The sequence below is a fragment of the Saccopteryx leptura genome, chromosome 12 (assembly GCF_036850995.1).
Source record: "Saccopteryx leptura isolate mSacLep1 chromosome 12, mSacLep1_pri_phased_curated, whole genome shotgun sequence".
Classification (NCBI taxonomy): Eukaryota; Metazoa; Chordata; class Mammalia; order Chiroptera; family Emballonuridae; genus Saccopteryx; species Saccopteryx leptura.
This window is the reverse complement of record NC_089514.1, coordinates 35622716-35645746: the sequence shown is the minus strand read 5'-3', so window position 1 is coordinate 35645746 and position 23031 is coordinate 35622716. Positions and strand designations below refer to the sequence as shown.

Below are 23031 nucleotides of genomic sequence, written 5' to 3'. Positions count from 1 at the left end.
TGTTTAAACATTTAGTGCACAGCCAATCTTTTAAAATATTTTACTGTATTGTTTTTACCATATTGCTGGTTACATGAAATAAAATTATATCATTATTCAGACTTAAATTAACATTACTTTTACTTTAAATTGAAATGTCTTTTAAAGTTTTTAATTCTAGTGAACTCCTCATCACATATATGGGACAATATTTCAGTAGACATTTGTGACTAAGATATTGACTTCTGAACATCCTCAATATAGTCATTAACATCATTAAACATAGTACCCATCATATTATTTTCTATGTAAAAGCATTTAATAGTTCACTATTAAGCAACAAAATTCAGATTGCTACGACTGTTTTTGAACAACTCTAGCTACCACTTTACTTACCGATATATCTATCGTATTTCCTGAAAAGTACTATAGTAAAGAAATATCATCTCATTGTTTCAGTATTTTATGTATCTATGTTTTTTGTCAATCTTGCTATTAGGTAAGCACTTGGGGAAAGTAATATCAATTAGCCTCTTTGTGCTGTTTTCCTTAACCGTAAAAGGAATATGTTATGGCAATGGTGCTAAATTCCTTTCCAACACAAAACTTCTATTAGTTTAACTTTCTCCATTCCATTGATCAAAGTTAAACCAAAAGCAAGCACTAAAATAGATATTAACTTAGTGATGATGTGTTTTATCATAACAGGTTATATGGACCAGAGTAAATACTTGTACTAAAATTACAAAGATCCTGACTAGACAGTGGTGCAGTGGATAGAGCATCGGACTGGGATGCGGAGGACCCAGGTTCGAAGCCCTGAGGTCACCAGTTTGAGCACGGATCGCTGGCTTGAGTGTGGGATCATAAACATGACCCCATGGTCGCTGGCTTGAGTCCAAAGGTCACTGGCTTGAAGCCCAAGGTCGCTGGCTTGAACAAGGGGTCACTCGCTCTCCTATAGCCCTGCCCCCCATCAAAGCACAAACAAGAAAGCAATCAATGAACAACTAAGGAGACTAATGAGCCACAATGAAGAATTGATGCTTCTCATCCCTCTGTCTTCGTGCCTGTCTGTCCCTATCTGTTCCTCTCTCTGTCTATGTCACAAAAAATAGTAAATAAATAAATAAAATAAAATTACAAAGACATTAGTCCAGTGATAATTATCTTTACATGTGGAAAACAACTTTGCTATTACTCAAGAGATTTTTATAGTCATGAAAAAGTAAAGTAAGATTTGTTGTGTTTATGTAACCTGACATAACATGCATTGATAAAAGAGAAAAAATAAATATAATTTCGAGTTTAGTGTTAATGGCAGTCTCTAAAATCTCTGTAAAGAACTGACAACCTTAAAATATTTTCAAAGTACACAATACATCGTTCCATTTTTAGACTCCACCTTCCTGACTGGACACAATGGCAATTAAAAAAAAAGCATGCTAGTTTTCAATAAAGAAAAACCTAGGATTACTGTCACACAAGTACCTCTACAATTTACTATGGAGTGCTTTCGTCCTTTCTACTGCAGTGTTTGGAGGAGAGGCCTAGTTTTCCACCAATTATTTTATGGTGACTCACTCAATACAGCCTGGCTTCCCTCAACTATTTTTACCAAATCTCTTCTACTAAGTCTCCAGGAAACTTGCAATTGCCAATATTAAAAGATGGTCTTCCTCCTCAAGCTTTTTGACCTTTCTTTAAAAATTTTATCATTACCACCCACTTTTTTTTATTAAAAATATTTATTTATTTGTTTGTTTGTTTATTTATTTATTTATTTATGAGACAGGGACAGACAGGGAGGGATAGAGATGAGAAGCATCAATTCTTCATTGCAGCTCTTTCATCTCTAGTTGTTCATTGATTGCTTTCTCATGTGTGTCTTGATGGGGGAGGAGGGTTCCAGCTGAGCCACTGACCCCTTGCTCAAGCCAGCAACCTTTGGGCACAAGCCGGCAACCATGGGGTCATGTCTATGATCCCACACTCAAGCCAGTGACCCTGTGCTCGAGCTGGTAAACCCATGCTCAAGCCAGATGAGCCTGCACTTAACTTAAGCTGGTAACCTCAAGATTTCAAACCTGTGTCCACAGAGTTCCAGGCTGATGTGCTATCCACTGATCCACCACCTGGTAAGGCTAAAATTTTTATCTTTAATTTATTGTGTTGGCATGGTTTCAAGTATCCCACTCACCCAGCATCATGCCCGTCCTGGTCCCATGCAAAGTCTCTTTCCTATTTCACCCCTTTTTAAACCACTTCTAAATTGACCTTCATGGCCCTGTATTTTCTTAGTTCTCCATCTATTTCTGATGTTTTGTTACCTTTTTCATCGGCTTTCTTGCCCACTCTTAAAATCAGGTGTTCCACATGGAAGTACTCTTCTTCACATTCTTCTTCCTTTTCATTATCTCACAATCTCATTGGTTTCCATGGTTTCAATTCTTCCCTCAATGCAGATAACTATCAAATTTGCATCACAATCCAGATTTCTCCAGATGTCTAGACTCCATTGCATTTATACCTGAATGTTTCTATGGCAACTCCCTCAAAATAATACAAACTATTTTTCTTCCTAAAATCTGTGCTTTCTCCTCTATCCTCTATCTGTATTTTTTTTTAAATTAAAATCCTGTCATCCCAGTGACTTACATTCAAGCCCACAAAGTCATCTTTAAATCCTTGCATATTTCACTTCCCACATCCAGTTGATCAAGTCTAACTTATTGGTAACTTGCATATCTTCCTCAGTGTTAGTAAATGCCTTTGTTTTCTGGACTCTAAGTGTGCAACTGGGCTGAAATCTTTAAAGAGCCAGCTATCTCTCAGTTATATCCTGTAGGATGTTATACAAAGATCTCACCATGCAATGTTTTTCTGGACTGAGGTTCCATAGTAGGCAGCTCGACAGGCAGAAGCAGAGTGGGAACAATAAGCCAGGTATGAGATGTCACCAGGGCTGAGTGGCCCAGGTAGCTAGCAATGGGAAAAACTGGGAAAACAAGGACCTCACCCCAGGATGACGTTTCCTCCCCTAGCATGTGGCTGGTCCTGTGGTTTAGACCCCTGACCTTTCCTATCAGAGGTCATGCTGTCTGGACACTCCCCTGACTCTTCCTCCCCTGGGGTGTCACTGGTCCTGTGAAGACCCCTTAAAGGAGGAACAGGGAGGCTGGAGAATAGCCTCCTATGACTCCCATAGAAGCCCTTGCACAACCACATCCTTAAGCCTTAAGCCCTGGAGACAATGAGGTTCCGACTTGCATCAAATAACCTTAGAAAGAAAGCCTCAGGTCTGTTGACCATAGAGAGAGTTTTAGTCAAGTTAAAGAAGACATTTAAGCCTCAGCTAAGTCTCATCTCCAGATCCAGAAGAGGAGCAGAAGCAGAGGGAGCGACTCAGTGGCTGACATCAGGACCAGATGCAGCCACTAATGACGGCTCCCCCAGCACCCACCAATCAGTGGAGACCATGACCCTGAAAAGACATACCTGGAAAAGCTGTTCAATATTCTATTAAGATCCTCTCCTGGGACCTCCGGTCCTTTAGAGACTGAATTAAAAAAAAAAAAATCTCGGCCCTGGCCGGATGGCTCAGTGGTAGAGTGTCAGCCTGGCGTGCAGAAGTCCCGGGTTCGATTCCCGGCCAGGGCACACAGGAGAAGCGCCCATCTGCTTCTCCACCCCTCCCCCTCTCCTTCCTCTCTGTCTCTCTCTTCCCCTCCCGCAGTGAGGCTCCATTGGAGCAAAGATGGCCCGGGCGCTGGGGATGGCTCCTTGGCCTCTGCCCCAGGCGCTAGAGTGGCTCTGGTCACGACAGAGCAACGCCTCGGGTGGGCAGAGCATCGCCCCTGGTGGGCGTGCCGGGTGGATCCCGGTGGGGCGCATGCGGGAGTCTGTCTGACTGCCTCCCAGTTTCTAGTTTCAGAAAAATACAAAAAAAAAAAAAAAAAAAAAATCTCAGGACTGGGGGCAGAGGCAGCTTGGCTCTCTGTGGAGCACACCCACAGGCTGTTTTCCTTATGTGTCTCTCCTAGTTTCCAAGGGCCCTTCTTTTGCCTCTGTCACTTGTTTCCTGATCCCATTCCTTCTACACCACAGCTCACTTCTACCTCTGTGACTCTCTAAATAGACTTTCCCTTATAGTGTGAGTCTTGGCTCTGAGTTCTTTCCTGGCCAGAACTCTGTACCAAGGCTGCTGAACTGAGGGCCATCTGACTCCACTGGTCTAACATCTGGTGCCCTTTTGCCACAAACAGGTCCTGGACTATGTCTTGAAAACTCCATCATTTACCTAACTGTATGCCTATCTTGATTCTTAGTCTCTAGGCAGAAACATTCCTGAGTTTTCACCGTCCATGTTCAACCTGGCCCAGGACTCGCTGTTTCACCAGTTCTGCCAGCAGCAGGCTTTGAGCTCAGCTATCTGTAATGCTGGTGGCTGAGGCCAGGCCGGTTCCCACTGGATTCAGGCAGATGGTAGAGAAACTGCGGAGCCAGAAAGGGTAGGGCAGGTGGCAGAGAAACTGCGGAGCCAGAAAGGGTAGCCCGCTCCCATTTATTGGAGGTTTGGGAAGACAGACCAGTGAATAAACAACATAAGGAAAAGAGCTAATAAAAAAAAATCTGCTTTTCAAAGTGAAGGGCAAGGGAACAGGAAAACTATACACCTCACGGTGGTGGGAAAGCCATCTGGGAGAATCGCTCCAAGGGAAAGCCCCCGCAGCCTTACACAGACCACACACACACACACACACACACACACACACACACACACACACACACACACACACACACACACGTCACTGCCATCAGGCAAAGTGCTTGCAGCCAGTAAACCCTTGAGCAAGCCTGACACAGCTGTTTCCCACACTATCCCAGACACACATGTGCATTGCCTTTCCCCAGACAATCACCACATCCTTATTGATATAGGATGTTGTTTTCTTTACAACAGAACAATAATGTAAACATGCTTTAAATTTTTGGAAAATGTAAAACAAATATTACCATCAAACCCTACTAGTTTTAACATCTGGCAACATGTCTGTCTACGCTGATTTCTATCTATCTGAAGAAATAAAATTGGCATCAGATGCTATATACATTTTCTGATATTTACGTCAGAGAATAACTTTGCGTGCATTTAAAATGCACTTCAAAATGGTTTCAGGGTACCATAAAATTCCATAATTAATACATCTATTCAATTTTTCAAAGTTTACTTTTTTATTATTCCTATAATAACCATCTTTACATTAAAATGTCAGTATTTTTATTTCTTTATGATATGTACCAGGAAGACACATTACCTAGTCAAAGCATATGAAAATTTTAAGCTCATGATCCATATTGTAAAGTACTTTCCAGAAAAGCTGAACCAATTTACTCTTCGACTGGAAGGAGAGAAGAGCTCTCATTTGCCAACTGCAGAATTCTTAAAAGTGCTCTGGCTGCCTCTAGAATTTCCCACCTCTAATTCCTCCGCACTTCACAGGCCACTACAATACATATTATAGGCACTCAAAAACTCCCAGCGATTCCCTAACACCCAGCGGGTAAAACCCCAGCCTCCAAGCATGGCAGCCGCGTCTGCCACACACTAGCTGCAACTTCCTTTCTTCTCCTTTTCCACCCTCCCCTCTGCTCACCCACTTGCCTCTGCCAGCACTTCAACTCCAGGCTATGCTTAGAACCACCTGGAGAGGCATTAACAAATGTGTATGAGTTCCATTCCGCACGAACTACAGAAGAACAAGGAGATAACATTTTTAAAAATTCCCCAGCAGGTGATTCGAATAGTTAGCCAGGGTTTGAGTCCCCACAAGCTAGCCTAAGTGAAATAGGCAGATACTGGGAGATCACTGGTCAAAAATGCAAATTCTTGGACTTCGCTTTAGGGAAGCTAACTCAGACCCATTAGGGCTAGGGACCAGGAATCTGCAATTTAACAAACCTGCAGATCCTGTAGTTTGAGAACTACACGCTAGCCCAACCAGACTATAGCCATTTTCTTAATGAAGTGCCTCATTCTTAACTCTGTAATATATACCCTCTGCCTTTATGCTTCACCGTTAGTCTTCCATTCCACACCTACACTGCCTGACTCCCTTCTCTGTCCCACCCTCCCTCTCCCCCATCCAAGCCTGAAAAACCACATCATTTTTTTTTTATGCCCAACTTAAATGCTGGTTCTCCCAGCCAAGTTTCATTGTTCAGCATTTCACGTGTTTGGTGTTCTTTATGTCTTTATTATATAGTATTTCTTCTCTCTATTCCTTGTAATTGCAGAGACTTTAAGCTCCACTAATAAAACTGAATTTTTCATAGACAGATAGAATATCTGATTCACAAGAATATCTCCATAATATTTGGAACTTTTTTTTTTTTTACAAATAATAGATAAATTTTAATGTTCAAATTAAATAACAAAGTATTCCCAGCCTGTGCTCTCCTTGATAAATAATTACCAAACACTGTTCCATAATGTTTGGGGCAAAGAAGCAATGCTAGAGAACGTAATCTAGTTTTCCTTTTTTATAAACCTTCAAATATCTAGGGACTTGGTAACCAATCTCACTCTGGTTTGCTCTGCCAAATCAGATATTTTGTCTACTTAATAGTTTATGTATGTATTCCTAGTTATTAGCAATTTATTTAGACCATGGATCCTCTTACACTGTTTATTTATATATGTCAAAATGCAGAAGAGGTGAGTGGAAGCGCTCTAGCGTTTTCTCTGTCCCTCCCGGACAGGAGTTTAAAGTGGCATCTGGCACTCCAGGCTCCACAAACCACGTATGGTTAATGCACTTCTTCACATTCTAAAGAAATGAATCCAAGAAGCACACACAAAGCCATTCCCCAACTCTGTTCCCTGAGGCCATGACCTAATAAGAACTCTTTCATTAAGCTTTCCAAAAAATTCCCCCACCCTTTCTACCTTGGTGTTTCCACAGCCCTGAACGTCATTCACAGGGTGTCTATTCTATTTGTCCCTGTGCCGTGGTGATCCATGAACCCCTCATCCTCCCTACTGGACTAACTCCTAGAATTACAAACCAGGTGTGTTCCATGTTTGTTTCTTGCAGTGCCTATCATATCATCCAGCACACCAACTTGTAGATAAATCTGAGATGAATAAAAAGGTAAAGACAGTATATTAATTTTGTTACATCACCGGTATAATATAGGGATTTTCTGTTAAAATTATTTTATTCAAACCATATACTATCCTCCACTTCCAAAGGAACTTTTATGTCATAGAGGAGCAAAGAATGACCCTGTGGCAGTGTATATAGAAGTGCTGAGCATCCGTTGAGAGTATACAATTAAAATTCATTACATGCATCAGTCAATAAAACTATGTGTTGATTCTCTTCCTATTCCTACCTGCTCAAAATTTTACTCTTGACACTTAAGAATACGGAAAGGACCCCTTGCCTTCCTATTTCTCTTGCAATGCTGTGACTTGGATGACACTTAATATTATAGTTCATAAAAAAAAAAGAATATGGTTTGTGAAAGTCAAAGTAACAAGACTACACTGGAAAAATGAAGAAATGAAGGTCAAACTATTATCTATGGTGGTAAAAACTGTGGTTTCTAAATGTATTAGGTTAAAGCACACAAAACTGTCAAAACCAGACAGCTTTTAAGTTTTAGAAATGACAATTTCATATATTTTAAGCCAGCGTTAATAAAGAAATTATCACTCTTTTTAAGGAAGAATATTTTGTACAGTTTATATGGAAACTGTGATGATGAAAGATTATAATTTTCCTATTAGGTTTATATTGGAAAAACCAAAACATATAAAAGAAGGTGAAATAAAAAACACACACGAGGAGAAAAATCACAATTGAGCTCCTTTTTTATAGGGGCAAGAAAGTAGAAAAATTGTTCTCTAGGTAAGAATGGTATCAGGTAGAAGAAGAATCTTACCTATATATAAAAGCTTAAGTTTGTATATTCATAATAGGCTTCCAGAGAGTAATGCCCAATAAATTCTCCCACTGCCTTTGATCAAAGTTAGTGTTAGATAACAAACCCTGAAGTTGCATTCCCCCCTTTTCTCTCTGGTAAAATCTGCCATTGTGAATTTGAAATAAATAAAATATAATAAAATCACTCTGGACATGATATAAGTATATGCTTCCTCTCCTAGCAATCTATTGCTGGAAAGTAAGCAGGGAAAATTTTGTACAACTAGTGTCTTAAGGTCTTAAATTTTTAATGCTCTTTGAAAAATAGGTGAGGAGATAAAATTCTAAGGAAAGACATAGGGTAGAAGACTAATTATAAACTGAATAAAAATATAGATCTATGAAGGAAAGAGCAAAAATCTAGAGCCCATACACTTCAAAGTAAATAAAAAGACTTTGTAACAGAACAGAGTTGGGCCATACCTTTTAGGAAACATAAAAAGGTAAGACCACAGATGTTGACCTAGGAGATAAGAGAAAAAATATTGAAACATAGATGGAGTATTTTTGAAGGGAAAAATAAAGAAAATAATAACTAAAAGGTTGCCTTTAAAATTTGAAATGTAGAGATGATACATCTAAGAAGAATGGTTGTAAAGAAAATTACAATTTGGGGATCTTCATACAGAGAAAACACTGGAATGAGAACTCAGTTTTCTTCTTATTTGTCAACTCCAACAAATTGGTTGTATCTGCCTTCATCCTTAGATTGAGGAGGGGTCCAAGTCATAGTTGGACTCAGCAGGAAAGTCTATAACCGTTCACAAATATCAATCATTCAATTTGGAAGCAAGAGTGACATGAAGAACCACCTATCTGCCCTCAAAAAAAGAGAAACTTTGATGGTACTGAGCTAATTGGGCTTGGAGGTAGAATGCAAGAAGTTTGACTTGATAAGAACAGAGCCTGAGCATTGCCCAAAGTTGGGTGTGGAAAGGAACTGGACTAAGTCACAAATAGAAATTTGGGAAGAAATTTAGGAAAGAATACAGTCAAAGAAACTGAAGGAGGAGAGAAGGCCATAAAAGAGGTCGTGGTCAACATAATTACATTCTGCAAAGTAGTAAGATGAATAAGATGAGAACAGTCTGGGCAATAACAAGTGTTTGTACACCTTGGGAAAGATTATATTGTTTCAGGGAGTAATGATATGAATAACAGTGAGAAATTACTGTCAGCTGAGGAATTAACTGAGGAGTTATCAACTCTCAGCTTCTACTTTCTGGGATAATTTATCACTGGATAGTATTAAAACCAGATAATTAGTTTGGATAACACAAACTTTATGGAGGTAAAAAGTACTCTAAAGTTTAATTTTTAAAAATTGAATAGGGGTGTTTTCTATACTTGTTTAAAAATATGGTTCAGAGGTCACACAAATGCAATTTTAAGATGTAGTATTATTAAATTTTTATTCCAAAATTTAAATTAAGAAAACTAAGTCTTATAGAACTTTCTAATATGGGAATACATTTTATTGTGCTTTATTTTTTTTAAATTGTGCTTCACAGATATTGAGTTTTCTACAAATGGAAGGTTTGTGGCAACCCTGCCCCCCAAGCAAATCTATTGATGCCATTTTTCCAACAGCATTTGCTCGCTTTCTGTCTCTGTGTAATACTTCGGTATTTCTCACAATATTTAAAACTTTTCATCATTGTTCCATTTGTTATGGTAACCTGTGATCAATGATTTTTAATGTTCCTATTGTTTTGGGAGTGCCATGAACCATGCACATATAAGACAGTAAACAATAAATCAATACTGTATATGTTCTCACTGCTCCACTGACCAGCTGTTCCCTTGTCTCTCTTCCTCTCCTCAAGCTTTCCTATTCCTTGAGACACAACAATATTGTGATTAGGTCAATTAATAGCCCTACAATAGCCTACAGTGAAACCAAGAGTTACATGTCTCCCACTTTAAATCAAAAGGTAGACATGATTAAGTATAGTGAGAAAGGCATGTTGAAAGCCCAGATAGGCTGAAATCTCAATCTCTTGCATCAAACAGTTTAGCCAAGTTGTGAATGCAAAGCAAAAGTTCTTGATAGAAATTAAAAGTACTGCTCCAGTGAACACACAAAGAAGGAAGTAAAACAGCCTCATTGATGATATAAAGTTTAAGTGGTCTGGGTAGAAGATCAAACCAACTACAACATTCTTTTAAAGCCAAAGACTAGTCCAGGTCAGGGCCTTAACTCTCTTCAATTCTGGGAAGGCTGAGACAGGTAAGCAAGCTGCAGAAGAAAAACCTGAAAATAGCAGAGGCCAGTTCATGAGATTTAAGGGAAGAAGACATGTACGTAATATAAAAGTGCAAGGTGAAGAAGCAAGTGCTGATGTAGAGACACTGCAGCAAGTTATCCAGAAGTTCTAGCTAAGAAAATTAATGAAAGTGGCTACACTATACACCATTTTCAGTGTAAATGAAGCAGCCTTATATTGGAAAAAGATGCCATCTAGGACTTTCAGCTAGAGAGAAACTGACACTTGGCCTTCAAAGCTTCAAAGGACAGGCTGAGCCTCTTATTAGAGATTAACACAGCTGGTTACTCTAAGTTGAAGCCAATGCTCTTTTATCATTCTAAAACCCTAGGGCCTTTAAGAAATGCACAATCTACTCTGCCTGTGCTCTATAAATGGAACAACAAACACTGGATAACAGCATATTTGTTTACTACATAGCCTGTTATATATTTTAAGCCCACTACCATGACGTACTGCTCAGAAAAAGATTCCTTTCAAAATTATACTGCTCACTGACAATGTACCTGGCCATCCAAGAACCTTATGAATATATACATTAAAATTAATGTTTTCATGCCTGTTAACACATCTCCATTCTGAAGTCCACGGATCAAGGAGTCATTCTAACTTTCAAGTCTTATTATAAAAAGAAATAAATTGCATAAGGCTATAGCTGCCATAAACAGTGATTCATCTGATGATCTGAGCAAAGTCAGTCTAAATCCTTCTGGACAGAATTCACCATCTTAGATGCCAATAAAAGAATATTTGTGATTCATAAAAAGAGGTCAAAGCACCAACATTAAAAGTAATTTGAAAGACACTGATTCCAACCCTCATAGATAACTTTGAAGAGTTCAAGATTTTGTTGGATGAAGTAACTACAGATATAGTAAAAATAGTAAAAGGACTAGAATTAGAAATGGAGCCTAAAGATGTGACTGAATTTCTGCACTCTCATGAGGAAACTTGAATTGATAATCTGCTTCATATAAATGAGCAAAGAAAGTGGTTTCTAGAGGTAGAATCTACTCCTGGAGAAGATGCTATGAAGATTGTTGATCTAACAATAAATGATTAAGAATACTACACAAATCCAGTTGACAAAGCAGTAGCAAGGTTTGAGAGGATTGATTCCAATATTGAAAGAAGTTCTGAAAGAAGGAAGGAAGGAAGGAAGGAAGGAAGGAAGGAAGGGAGGGAGGGAGGGAGGGAGGGAGGGAGGGAGGGAGGGAGGGAGGGAGGGAGGGAGGGAAGGAAAGAAAGAAAGAAAGAAAGAAAGAAAGAAAGAAAGAAAGAAAGAAAGAAAGAAAGAAAGAAAGAAGAAAGAAAGAAAGAAAGAAAGAAAGAAAGAAAGAAAGAAAGAAAGTTCTACCATGGATAAAATGCTAGCAGTATTGCATGCTATAGAGAGAAATAGTTAATGAAAGAACAAGTCAATTGATAAAGCAAACTTCATTGTATTTTTTTAAGAAATTGCCAGTCCCCCAACCTTCAGTGGCCACCAACCTAATCAGTCAGCAGCCATCAACATTGAGGTATGATTCTTCATCAGCTAAAATATCTAGATAAAGGTTCAGATGATGCTAGCTGGTTTTAGCAATTTACTATTTTTAATCAAGGTATGTACATTTTTAGATATATTCTTTTACATACACACTTAATAGAATACAGTACAGTGTAAACATAAGTTTTATATGCACTGAAAAAACAAAATATTTGTGCAACTCACTTTAATGTAATAGTCACTTTATTGTGGAAGTTTGGAACAAAATTTGCAATATCTCTGAGGAATGCCTATAACAGAGCCACCATTACACAGAATCTGATATGTGTTCTTATAGTCTCTAATTAGCTCATAAATATCTCTACCCTAGGTAAACCGAGTATGGGTCTTATTGAGAGCATGTTTGAATGGTGCTCAAGGTATATAACTTTAAAAATCTCTATTCTAAATTATGGACAAAAAGAAAAGTATATGTCTGGAAAGATGTCCCAGTCCCCCATCTGTCTGACTAAAAGACACCTGTCTAAAAATAAGCCATACCAGCAAAGAAGCCTACATTTCCTCTACTGGGAAGTTGAGGTGTCTGTGGAAATATCCTCATTAAATTGAGACATGTAAGTTGCCAGAGCTCTCTGGCCCTTTAACACTGCTGACCTTCAGATTCACTAGGTCACTATGAAAACCAGAATAGAACACAGGACAGCTGGGAGCACCCAGACATACTGGCAGTTGGAAGAGTGATGGAGGACAAGCAGGACCTCATGGACAGTTGAAAAAGAGAAACCCTTCAAAAAAGAAAAATGGTAAGTTGATCTGGAGGGAAGAAAAGGTTCAAAAGAGTAAGTTAAAAGTAAAGAATTTTTTTATTTGACCCCCAACAACAAAAAAAGGATAAAGAAAAAGAGCCATATATGAGGTTTATAGATAGAAAAAAACAATCAAAACTAGTTACTTCCAAGGTTTATCGTTATTATCTAATCAACATTAACTTTCAGTGTACTGAATAAAGGTTAAATAAGCCAATTAGGACTGAAGAGATTCACAGATTTAAAAAAAATATATTAACCAGTATTATAAAAGAAATTGGGAAATTATTATGAAATACCATTAAAAAAAAAAGAATGACAAAGAAGGACAATCTGTAATCACCATTACATAAATAAAATAACAGTTAATTTTTTAAATTTATTGATTGATTTTAGAGAGAGAGGAAAGGAGAGAAAAAAAGAAACACCAACCTGTTTTTGTATGTGCCCTGACCAGGGATCGTATCAGCAACCTTTGCAAGCAGTACAACACTCTACCCAACTGTGCTATCCAGGCAGGACTGAAAATGTTTAAATGTGATGCCAAAGCTGCTGTCAGCGACTGTCAGCAGAGACCTTCTCTCTCCTCTTTCTCGCTCTACTATAAACAACATACATAACCATGTAGATATATCTTTATCTCTATCTCAGTCTCTGTGTGTGTTTGTATAATTTAATGATGGGGTTGAGAAAAAATGGACTGTAAATTGAAGAAGAAAATAATATTGTAAACAAAAACAGAGTTAATTTCTCTAGATCAAATTCTCTCTTTTCCCCACTCACCAGTTCATTGCAGAGTTTTTCCCTAGGATTCAAACGTTAGTTATTTCATTGTAAACTTTAAAACAAAATCTCCATAATTTGAGTCTTGTTTTCACATTATATTCATTTTGAGGGCATTGTTTATTGATAACTCCGAGAAGGGATTTTGCTATTTAGTAGCTTATGACAAACTGAGTAAACTTCTTTTCTTTTTGTCAGAATAAATAAAAATAAGACCTCGTCACTCAAGAGGTATCTTGATGATGTCAATATTGTAATAAGCTAAAAATCAGAATCATCTAGAAGAATAATCAGGACTCACCATGCACTTCTCAGGACATACCCAAAAGGTCCGCAAAAGATCTTTTCCACCGGAATCTTTTCTACTGCCACAAATTCCACGAAGCAATTATTTGCATTTTCAGGAAGAGAAGCAAAGACTCCAGCTAAAGAAATTCCTTCTTCAGAGGATGTTTTTAGTGGCCAAGACAACAGCCAACATAGAAAAAAAAGATGTTACTGAATACTATGAACGAACATTTCAGTCAATTTTGAAACATCACTTAGGAGAACCAGTAACAGGGTTATTGCTCATCTATCCTACCTCCATGCTGCATATCATTGAGTCCTCCAGTGGTACTCTTTATCAAATTCTTTTAGATTATCTCAACCACAAGGCGACTGATACAGGATATTTTATCCAAGGGATAAAAATTATAGTCGTGTCCCATAATATCCCAACAAGAATCTTCACGCAATGGCATGTGTCAGTAATAAGAGTGCCAGTCATGTATCTTGATGACGTGACACAGTCACAGTCCCTACAAGAGGTCACCACAGAGTTTCTCACCCAAACTCATAAGCTGGCATTCCACTTTTATAAGACTCTTAAGGTGGGCTCTAAAGGAGCAAGCGACAACTTGCACCAAGTTGCACCTGAATTACTCATCCCAGAGCAAATAATAAAATACTTGTACAAATCTGAAGAATTCATGGACCCAGAAACTTTTCTAAACATGTATAATAAACCCATGCATGTCACTTTGGATTCTGAGGTGGTGTGGCCTGCTCCTTCCTGGTTCTAGGATCGAAAGAGACGAGGTGGTAGCCAGGGCCCAATCTCCTAAGGTGTTGGTGCTACTTAAATAAAAAAGAAACATTTCTAAGGTTACTTGTCTCTTTTTCAAAATTTCTAAATTGATTTGAGAGAGAGAGAGAGAGAAAGAGAGAGAGGGAAACATTGATTGTTCCACTTTTTTATGCATTCATGATTGATTCCTATATGTGCCCTGACCAGGGATCAAACCTACAAACTTGGCAAATCAGGACAATATTCTAACAACTGAGCTACCTGGCCAGGGAAGGTACTTGTCTCTTTAAAAATATAAACAGAACATTACAATATACACAAAGGTAATGTACTAATTTTTACAGAGTATGTTGAGCTAAACTTGAAAATTTATCTGTTCTGATATTAAGTTCAATATGTAATTGTGAATAGGTGGAGCAGTTTATTAAGTCTTCAAATGTTAACATTATTTTGATGGAATGACCTAATTTATTATAGAAAACTATGGATGAAAAAGAGAAATCACTTGATTCAGATTCTCATTAATTCTCTAAATAGTCAATGAGCAGCTTCCCCCACACAGAACCAAAATTGAGAAAAGACCATTTTGTTCTGGGAGTACAAAATTTAGGGCAAAAATACCATTATTGAGTTGCTTCCAATCTAAGGTTTGAGGCAAGTATATGCAAAGGTAAATAGATATGGCCTGTTTAATGGTGATGCAGTGGATAGAGTATTGACCTAGGACACTGAGGTCACAGGTTGGAAACCCTGAGGTCAATGGCTTGATTGCAGGCTCACCAGCTTGAGTGTGGGGTCACTGGTTTGAGTGTGGAATCATCAACATGACCCATGGTCACTGATTTGAACCCAAGATCACTGGCTTGAGCCCAAGGTCGCTGGCTTGAGCAAAGAATCACTGGCTCTACTGGAGACCTCCGATCAAGGCACATATGAGAAGCAATCAATGAACAACTAAAGTAATGCAATTATAAGTTGATGCTTCTCATTTTTCTCCCTTCTCACTCCCGCTATAAAAAAAGATATGATGTGATATAAAATTATATGTATTATATATGATATGATGACATATGTTCATTATTATAATAGCAGTATGTATGAAAGACTTTAAGAGCACAAATGGAGTAATCTCTGTCTGATTCCTGAATTCAGAAAACAAAACCTAAACTTTAAAAATAGTTCCAAAGCTCACATATTCTGAATATTGAACACCTTTTATGTGACACATTTTCAAGGTGCCACAAATATGGTAGGCTGCACATAAGACTCCTATTCACTTGTAAAGAATTTCTAGCTAATTCCACACAAGGTATACAGACTGGATCTTTTTCCATTTCTTCCTATAAATCAATTAATTATATGCAATTTGTATATGATCTATTTCAAGCAGGTCTCTCCCTCTAATGCTTTTTTTTTTTTCTACAGAGACAGAGAGAGAGTCAGAGAGAGGGATAGACAGGGACAGACAGACAGGAAGACAGGAATGAAGAGATGAGATGCATCAATCATTAGTTTTTCGTTACGCATTGAGACACCTTAGTTGTTCATTGATTACTTTCTCATAGTGCCTTGACCGCAAGCCTTCAGCAGACCGAGTAACCCCTTGCTAGAGCCAGCAACCTTGGGTCCAAGCTGGTGAGCTTTTGCTCAAACCGGATGTGCCCACGCTCAAGCTGGCGACCGGGGGTCTCGAACCTGGGTCCTCCACATCCCAGTTTGATGCTCTATCCACTGCACCACCGCCTGGTCAGGCAATCCCTTTAATGCTTTTTAGTATTACTTAAAATTTTATAATATGTTTTAAAAAACAAAATTAATATTTTTACTACTTCAAAAATACTTTTATATAAAATTACTTCAATATCTTACGAAACACTGGATTTCATTGAGAAAACACTGTTAGTTTCATTTTTATTTGATTTTCAGTCTCTTTGGGGAAAATGCAATCTCAATATGCACCTCAAATTTGTCATATGGAGATAATTTGTCGTCATTTGTTCTATATCAGAATCAAATTTCAAAATGGACCATTTCCATTTTTAAATGTTATAGATTTAGAATCAGAATGGCATTTTTCACTTTTAGCTGAACTTGAAGTTCTGTTCATTTAAATTTATTGACAGAAAGAGTATCTTTTAGATAAAATAAGTAATTCTTTTGGTTAGCAATGAGCATATAATTTACAAGCATTTTGTCAAATTAGTACAAATTTAACACCTAATATTACTCAGTAATGTAATTTTACTCTTTGAAATGTCCAAAAAACACAGGCACCAATCAAGAGTAAAAGTCGGAAGGAAGGAAGGAAGGAAGGAAGGAAGGAAGGAAGGAAGGAAGGAAGGAAGGAAGGAAGGAAGGAAGGGAGGGAGGGAGGGAGGGAGGGAGGGAGGGAGGGGGAGGGAGGGAGGGAGTGGGAAGGGAGGGAGGGAGAAGGGAGGGAGAGAGAGAGGGAGGGAGAGAGGGGGAGGGAGAGAGGGAGGGAGGGAAGGAGAGAGGGAGGGAGAAAAGAAGGAAGGAAGGAAGGAAGGAAGGAAGGAAGGAAGGAAGGAAGGAAGGAAGGAAGGAAGGAAGGAAGGGAGGAAGGAAGGAAGGGAGGGAGGGAGGGAGGGAGGGAGGGAGGGAGGGGGGAGGGGGAGGGAGGGAGGAAGGAAGGAAGGAAGGAAGGAAGGAAGGAAGGAAGGAAGGAAGGAAGGAAGGGTAAGGAAATAGAGAGAACACTTAAGAAAATAAATAATAATTGTTCATAGAAAATTATTTCATTAACTCAAAGGAAAAACAGTAAAAACCTGAGTCATTTTGGAAGAAGTTATAGAACATATCAAAATAATAACATGACTAATTTAGTATATTGCTATTATATACGATACTAAAGTGACTATAAATAAAGCTACTTGTATATTTATTTATTTTTGTGAACACAATAGAATGAGTTTATTCAAATAAAAGTTACTTTTCCTAGTAGTCACCTTAGGAGGTTTTATACTTATTCCAGTGATATCTTTGCTGAAAATATTTTGTGACTCCTTTATGGCAGATGGATTAAAAAAAAGGTTTATAAATCAAAGGGAGCTTAAATATTTTAGTAACATCTAGTTTTCTCATCTCCCCAAAATGTATACTCCAACTTGATTTGTGACTTAATATTCAAACTTTGTTCATAGATGTGATTATTTTTAAGTATTGCCCTCTCAAAGGAAGATCAGCTGTTACTGAGGATATTAAAAGAGTGTGATACTACCTCTACAGGAAAAACAAATGCTTTCAGTAACAGCTGTATTGCTGAGGTTCCTATATACCTAATATTATATCTTTAAAGAATACAGCACTCATTTATCTGTGTATGTTTGGAAATATTTTAAAACAAGCAGAGAGATTATATTTCTAACCTACAAATATAATTTAATTTGATCAAGTTCAAAAATATGACTCATTAAACTTTAAGAAGACTCATAGGTGGTTCAGAACAAAATGAGAGTGATAATTTCCTTACAATAAGACTACATAGGCCCTGGCCAGTTGGCTCAGCGGTAGAGCGTCGGCCTGGCGTGCGGGGGACCCGGGGTTCGATTCCCGGCCAGGGCACATAGGAGAAGCGCCCATTTGCTTCTCCACCCCCCTTCCTCTCTGTCTCTCTCTTCCCCTCCCACAGGCTCCATTGGAGCAAAGATGGCCCGGGCGCTGGGGATGGCTCCTTGGCCTCTGCCCCAGGCGCTAGAGTCTCGCGGCAGAGCGACGCCCCGGAGGGGCAGAGCATCGCCCCCTGGTGGGCAGAGCGTCGCCCCTGGTGGGCGTGCCGGGTGGATCCCGGTCGGGCGCATGCGGGAGTCTGTCTGACTGTCTCTCCCCGTTTCCAGCTTCAGAAAAATACAAAACAAAAAACAAAAAAACAATAAGACTACATAAAATCAGAGTGCAGAGTGAACCCAAACAGAAAATGAGTCCTTTAAGACTGAACATACAACAGTCAATATTTTCATAATAATGGAAATATAACATAAACTCATATATAATGAAAATGTAACATTTAAATGGTGTGACCAGCACTATTCTAATCTTTTCGTGTAGATGTGGATATCTTTACAACAGACTGACATGTTGATTGTTTCAGAAAGGTTAAATAGTTTTCTCAAAAGATAACTAAAATAATGTTATTTGGAAGGAAAAACCTTCCCGGGGTAAATTTTAAAATTCTACTGTCTTTATTTTAATTTAAGAGGTGTCTGAATTCCTTCATGGAGAATTGTTGGTGAATACAAATAAACTTTGACATTTGATGACTTTAATCACATCAAAACCACATTTCAATTCAGTTAAAACGGCCTCTAGTTGTCAATTTCTCTCATCTTCCATGAGGAAGTAGAAATGAGACAGCGTATCACTAACTTTGTATAGCAAGAACTTTCAGATTATTTTATATTGTAATAAATGACTTAATATAGAATTAGAGTTCTCCCCCTAGTGGTCGATTAGGTAAACTTCCAGGTTACCTGCTGGCAGGAATACAGTTCATACAGTAAAACAAACACCTCCAGAAGTACCTTTCAAAGACCTGTTCTACTCCCCTTGTTTTGCAGATAAAGAGTCTGACACCCAAAGACATTAAGTGTTCTGCCAACAATAAAAGCAAAGTTAAGAACAGTAGTCCCTTCTTTCTACTTCACCAATTTAAACAAGGGAGATCATGGTTAGGGGTCTGGACTTAATCTAAGCGTTCTCTTCACACCCAGACCATCGCCTGCTGTGCTCTACTCCTCACGCAGTGCGCCTCCTCCGGGCATCCCTCTGGATCTCTCCCAGGGACCTCCATCTCCAAATGATCTAGATAAAATGTGTTATTCCTGCCACCTCTATTCCCTCAATCTACTCCCCATTTGCACTCACTGTCACTATAAAATGGGCCACTCTACATAGTGGTCAAGCCAGACAGCTGAAAAATTGTCATCATTTCCTCCTTTCCTTTGCATCACCAATATTCAATTAATCCAAGTGCACCCACTCTTCATGGTAAGTATTTCTAGAGTCTGGCATGTTTCTGTGCGCTCCTTTGGGGTCTCCCTCACTCCAATCTCCTCTTCCTCTTCTCTCTCTTTCTAGCCCATACAATATTCCTATCAAAGGTAAAGGCACTACTATACATAGCACAAGAGCTAAGGGCATTACCTCTGGTATTTAATTGCTGTATTGAAACCTGGTTCTGTAACTTTTTATAGAGTTGTAATTTGTTTCTTCCCCTTTCTGCGCCTACAACTCCCAGTTTCCTCATCTACAAAGTGGATGTCTACGTTATACAATTGGTTATGGGCACTGCATGGAATAATGGTGTACGGATCCTGGCATACAGTAAGCGTTCAATAAATGTTGTGTCTCTGATCAAAAGTCTTCAATGGCTTTCTTTTCAGCTCCAGGATAAAAAGCAAAATTCTATTGAGATCTCAGTCTTGATTCTCCAATCCTCACTTACTTAGCTACCCGGTTTCACCTTTCTCTTTCCTTATACTTTAACGGTGTACCAATATTTCCACGCTCTTTGCCTTTAACTTCCTTCCTCACTTCTCTTAGAAAAAAATGCGCTTATCAATCAAATTACATTTCCTCTGTGAATCTTGGCAAACTCAAGAATCCCTTTTCTGCCCTCATTGTGTATGGCATTCGATCGCATTGCAGCAACACTCTTATCATATTATAGTTGTTTATTTGCACACTCATTTCCCTGCCATAGTATTTTTGTGTATGTGTTTATATCTTTAGTGCTTTATTTTTAAAAAAAGTCGTCTACAATATCTGTAAGAATTTCTCTGTAAGGGTAATTTTACTTTTATTAAAATGGTTATAAAATTTCAATATATTAAAATATTCCTCTATGATGAGTGAGGTTTGGGCTACTGTCCATGAAGTTTTTTAAAATAGCAAATCAAAATATAATGGTTGCACTTTAACTGAAATCTTAAATTTTACCCACGTTATAATTTCTTCCACTCTAATTTGGAAGGATGACAAGAATACCTTCTGGAAATGATTCAACTGAACTTTTGTATTTATATGTTACTGCTCACTGAGCCAAGTACTGGAACTCATTTCCAATTCATTAGATTAAAAATACTCTTTCCTGTTGAGCCAGCTACTAGTAAGGTACACAACCTTTATTCTGTATTTTAAAGATGCTTTTTTAATGTCCTTCCAGTCTTTTTCTTCACTCATGCTTATCTGTTCTTTGAGATATGTGCTTGGTAAGACTAATAATATTTATCTATTATCTATATTTGCTTATGTTATCATAATAGCATAAATCTGATTCTGTGTTAATTATATAGTTCACTGTCTAATATGTTTTTAAAATACCAAGCCATTTTTAAAGACACTACATAAAAATAGCACATTAAAAACAAAGCCTTGATTTATGGAGGAAGAAATAAACATCTTAGTATTGAGCATATTTACAGTTTACCAAATTCACTCTTGTATAATAACCTCCTCAGGGATTTCAGGGTTCTCTCTCACTCACATCCCCTTCCTCTTTCTCGTCCCAGTTTATACTATACTTTGCTTTGAAAGCAAAAAATGATAGATTATTCTACAACCAGGTTAACTTTATCATAGATAAAAACTACACTCTTTGCAATATTTTAATTCTTTGATTATTCACTTTCTAGACTACACTATGGCAGTTCTTGAGCATATATTCTGTTCCAGCCAAAATCAAAATGCAAGTAACAGACAAAAACATTGACATGAGATGAAATATCTTTGTTATGTTCTCTTCTATTTAACTCATTCTGAGCCCTTGAACAACTAATTATTCCTTCTGAGAACTCTGCTCATCTACGTCACAGAATCTAAGAACTTTATAAAGAAGTCCACATAGCTCTTGAACTGTTATCCAAAAATGTGTCTGAAAGGAAAGGCTATGCTGACATACAATGAGGCAGGCAGAAGATAGTATTAAAAGGTTTTTATTAAAAATTTAAATCCTAATGTTGAAATGAATGACTAGCCACCTAGGTGTGAACAATACCAACATTTTCCTCTAAAAAAAAAATCCATCCTGGTTGCATTTATTAGATATCCTAATCTAATCTAATCTATACTATATAACATTACAGATTATATTAGATTACAATTATATAATAGTATACATTAATTAATTCAATCTAATTAATATACTGCTCCCAAAAATGAGAGGGTATTTTATCACTTCCTATTCATTTTGAAATATCCCCTAATTTTCATAAGTAGTATATTATTATATTTATATTAGATTAGGACCTCTAAGAGCAAGTTTGGTAGCATCATGGACTCAGAAGAAGCCAGAAGACCAGGACATCTTTCTTGAAGGCTGAAGGAGAGCCACTGAAGATTTTAAACAGGGCATATCAGACTGGTTTGGCGGCTGAGTCGAGAATGAGCCGGGAGGGGACATGTTAGCACAGACAGGCTCCTCAGTAAGTTGTTACAAATCTTTCAGGAGCTGGTAATAGCCTGAACTAGATTAATGACTGTGGAAATGGATCTAGGGGGACCAGTGTGAGAGATAATCAGGAGTAAAATAAGCCTGGGTTATGAGGGAGAGAAAGGCATAAAATATATTAGGTTTCTGGTTTTTTTTAACAAGATGGTGCCACTTCTGAGGTAGAAAATATACAAGCAGTATAAAGTTTATAGGAAAAGACTGAACTTTTTAATTACTGACATATTATAGCTAAACCGGTTTGGGACAATTTTTGTTTGATATTTCCATTATCAATCTCTTGGGATGAAGTATAGAGCATCCACATTGTATTAAATCTCATACTTTGCCTAAATGGTTAATATGTATTTTCTAAAACAAGTAATTTCAAGAAAGAAAAAGTGAATAAAAACAGTCTAATAAATTAAAAAACATTAAGAAAAATTATCCCAAATATTACCTTGAGTCTGACAATTCACCACATCTTGCCTTAATCTTATGTCTGCGTTCAGTGTAGCCCAAAATAAAATCAGCAGCACTTATTAAGCTTAATTTTTTCCCTTAGTTAAATAAAAGTCACTCAAAACAGTAATTCAATAATTATTTATTGATTGCCTCCATATGCACTTTTACATGTTAGGGGTCACATAAACCACAAACACATAAAAGGCTCCATACGGCCCCTACCAATTCACTGGCATGTCATTTATTCCATTTGCAATAACAATTTAGATGAAAGGTGTTCTTTGGCATTATATTGAGATGGCTTTCTCCTGTTTCAGTTGGTTGTGGGACGACATGACGTACATTGAACCCTTTCTCTCACCACATTTAGCCATTCAGCAAGTGTGAAATGAAAGATTGTGAGGCACTTTGTCAGGCACGAGGCTCAGGGGTGCAATGCAGTCATAAGAAAATCAGCATAATTTCTACCATAGAGAGTATGCAATCTCTGTCTCTCTCTACCCCAAACACATAAAAGAAAATTAAACAATTAGAGTAACTGTCATTATCATGGATATGTAAGTCACAGTGGTTTTCAACTTTACCTAATTCAAAGGATTAGGGGATGCCTCAGGAAAAAAAGATACAAATATTTCTGAAAGTTAAATAGAAGTGAGCCAAATGAAAGGCAGAGTAGGAGGGAAGTAGAGAAGTGTTCTTGGCAGAAGATATAAATATATATCTTCATTTCCTAGCAGA

General features: G+C 37.8%; 2 protein-coding genes across 2 annotated transcripts in view; one reads left to right on the top strand and one right to left on the bottom strand.

Moving 5' to 3' along the window:
- Positions 1-23031, bottom strand: part of ZNF804B (zinc finger protein 804B) — a 558250-nt gene that overhangs the window by 506448 nt on the left and 28771 nt on the right. The gene's annotated exons all lie outside the window — the stretch shown is intronic.
- On the top strand, positions 13618-14379 carry TEX47 (testis expressed 47). The gene has a single exon (XM_066354351.1). The coding sequence runs from the start codon at positions 13618-13620 to the stop codon at positions 14377-14379; it is 762 nt and encodes a 253-aa protein (XP_066210448.1).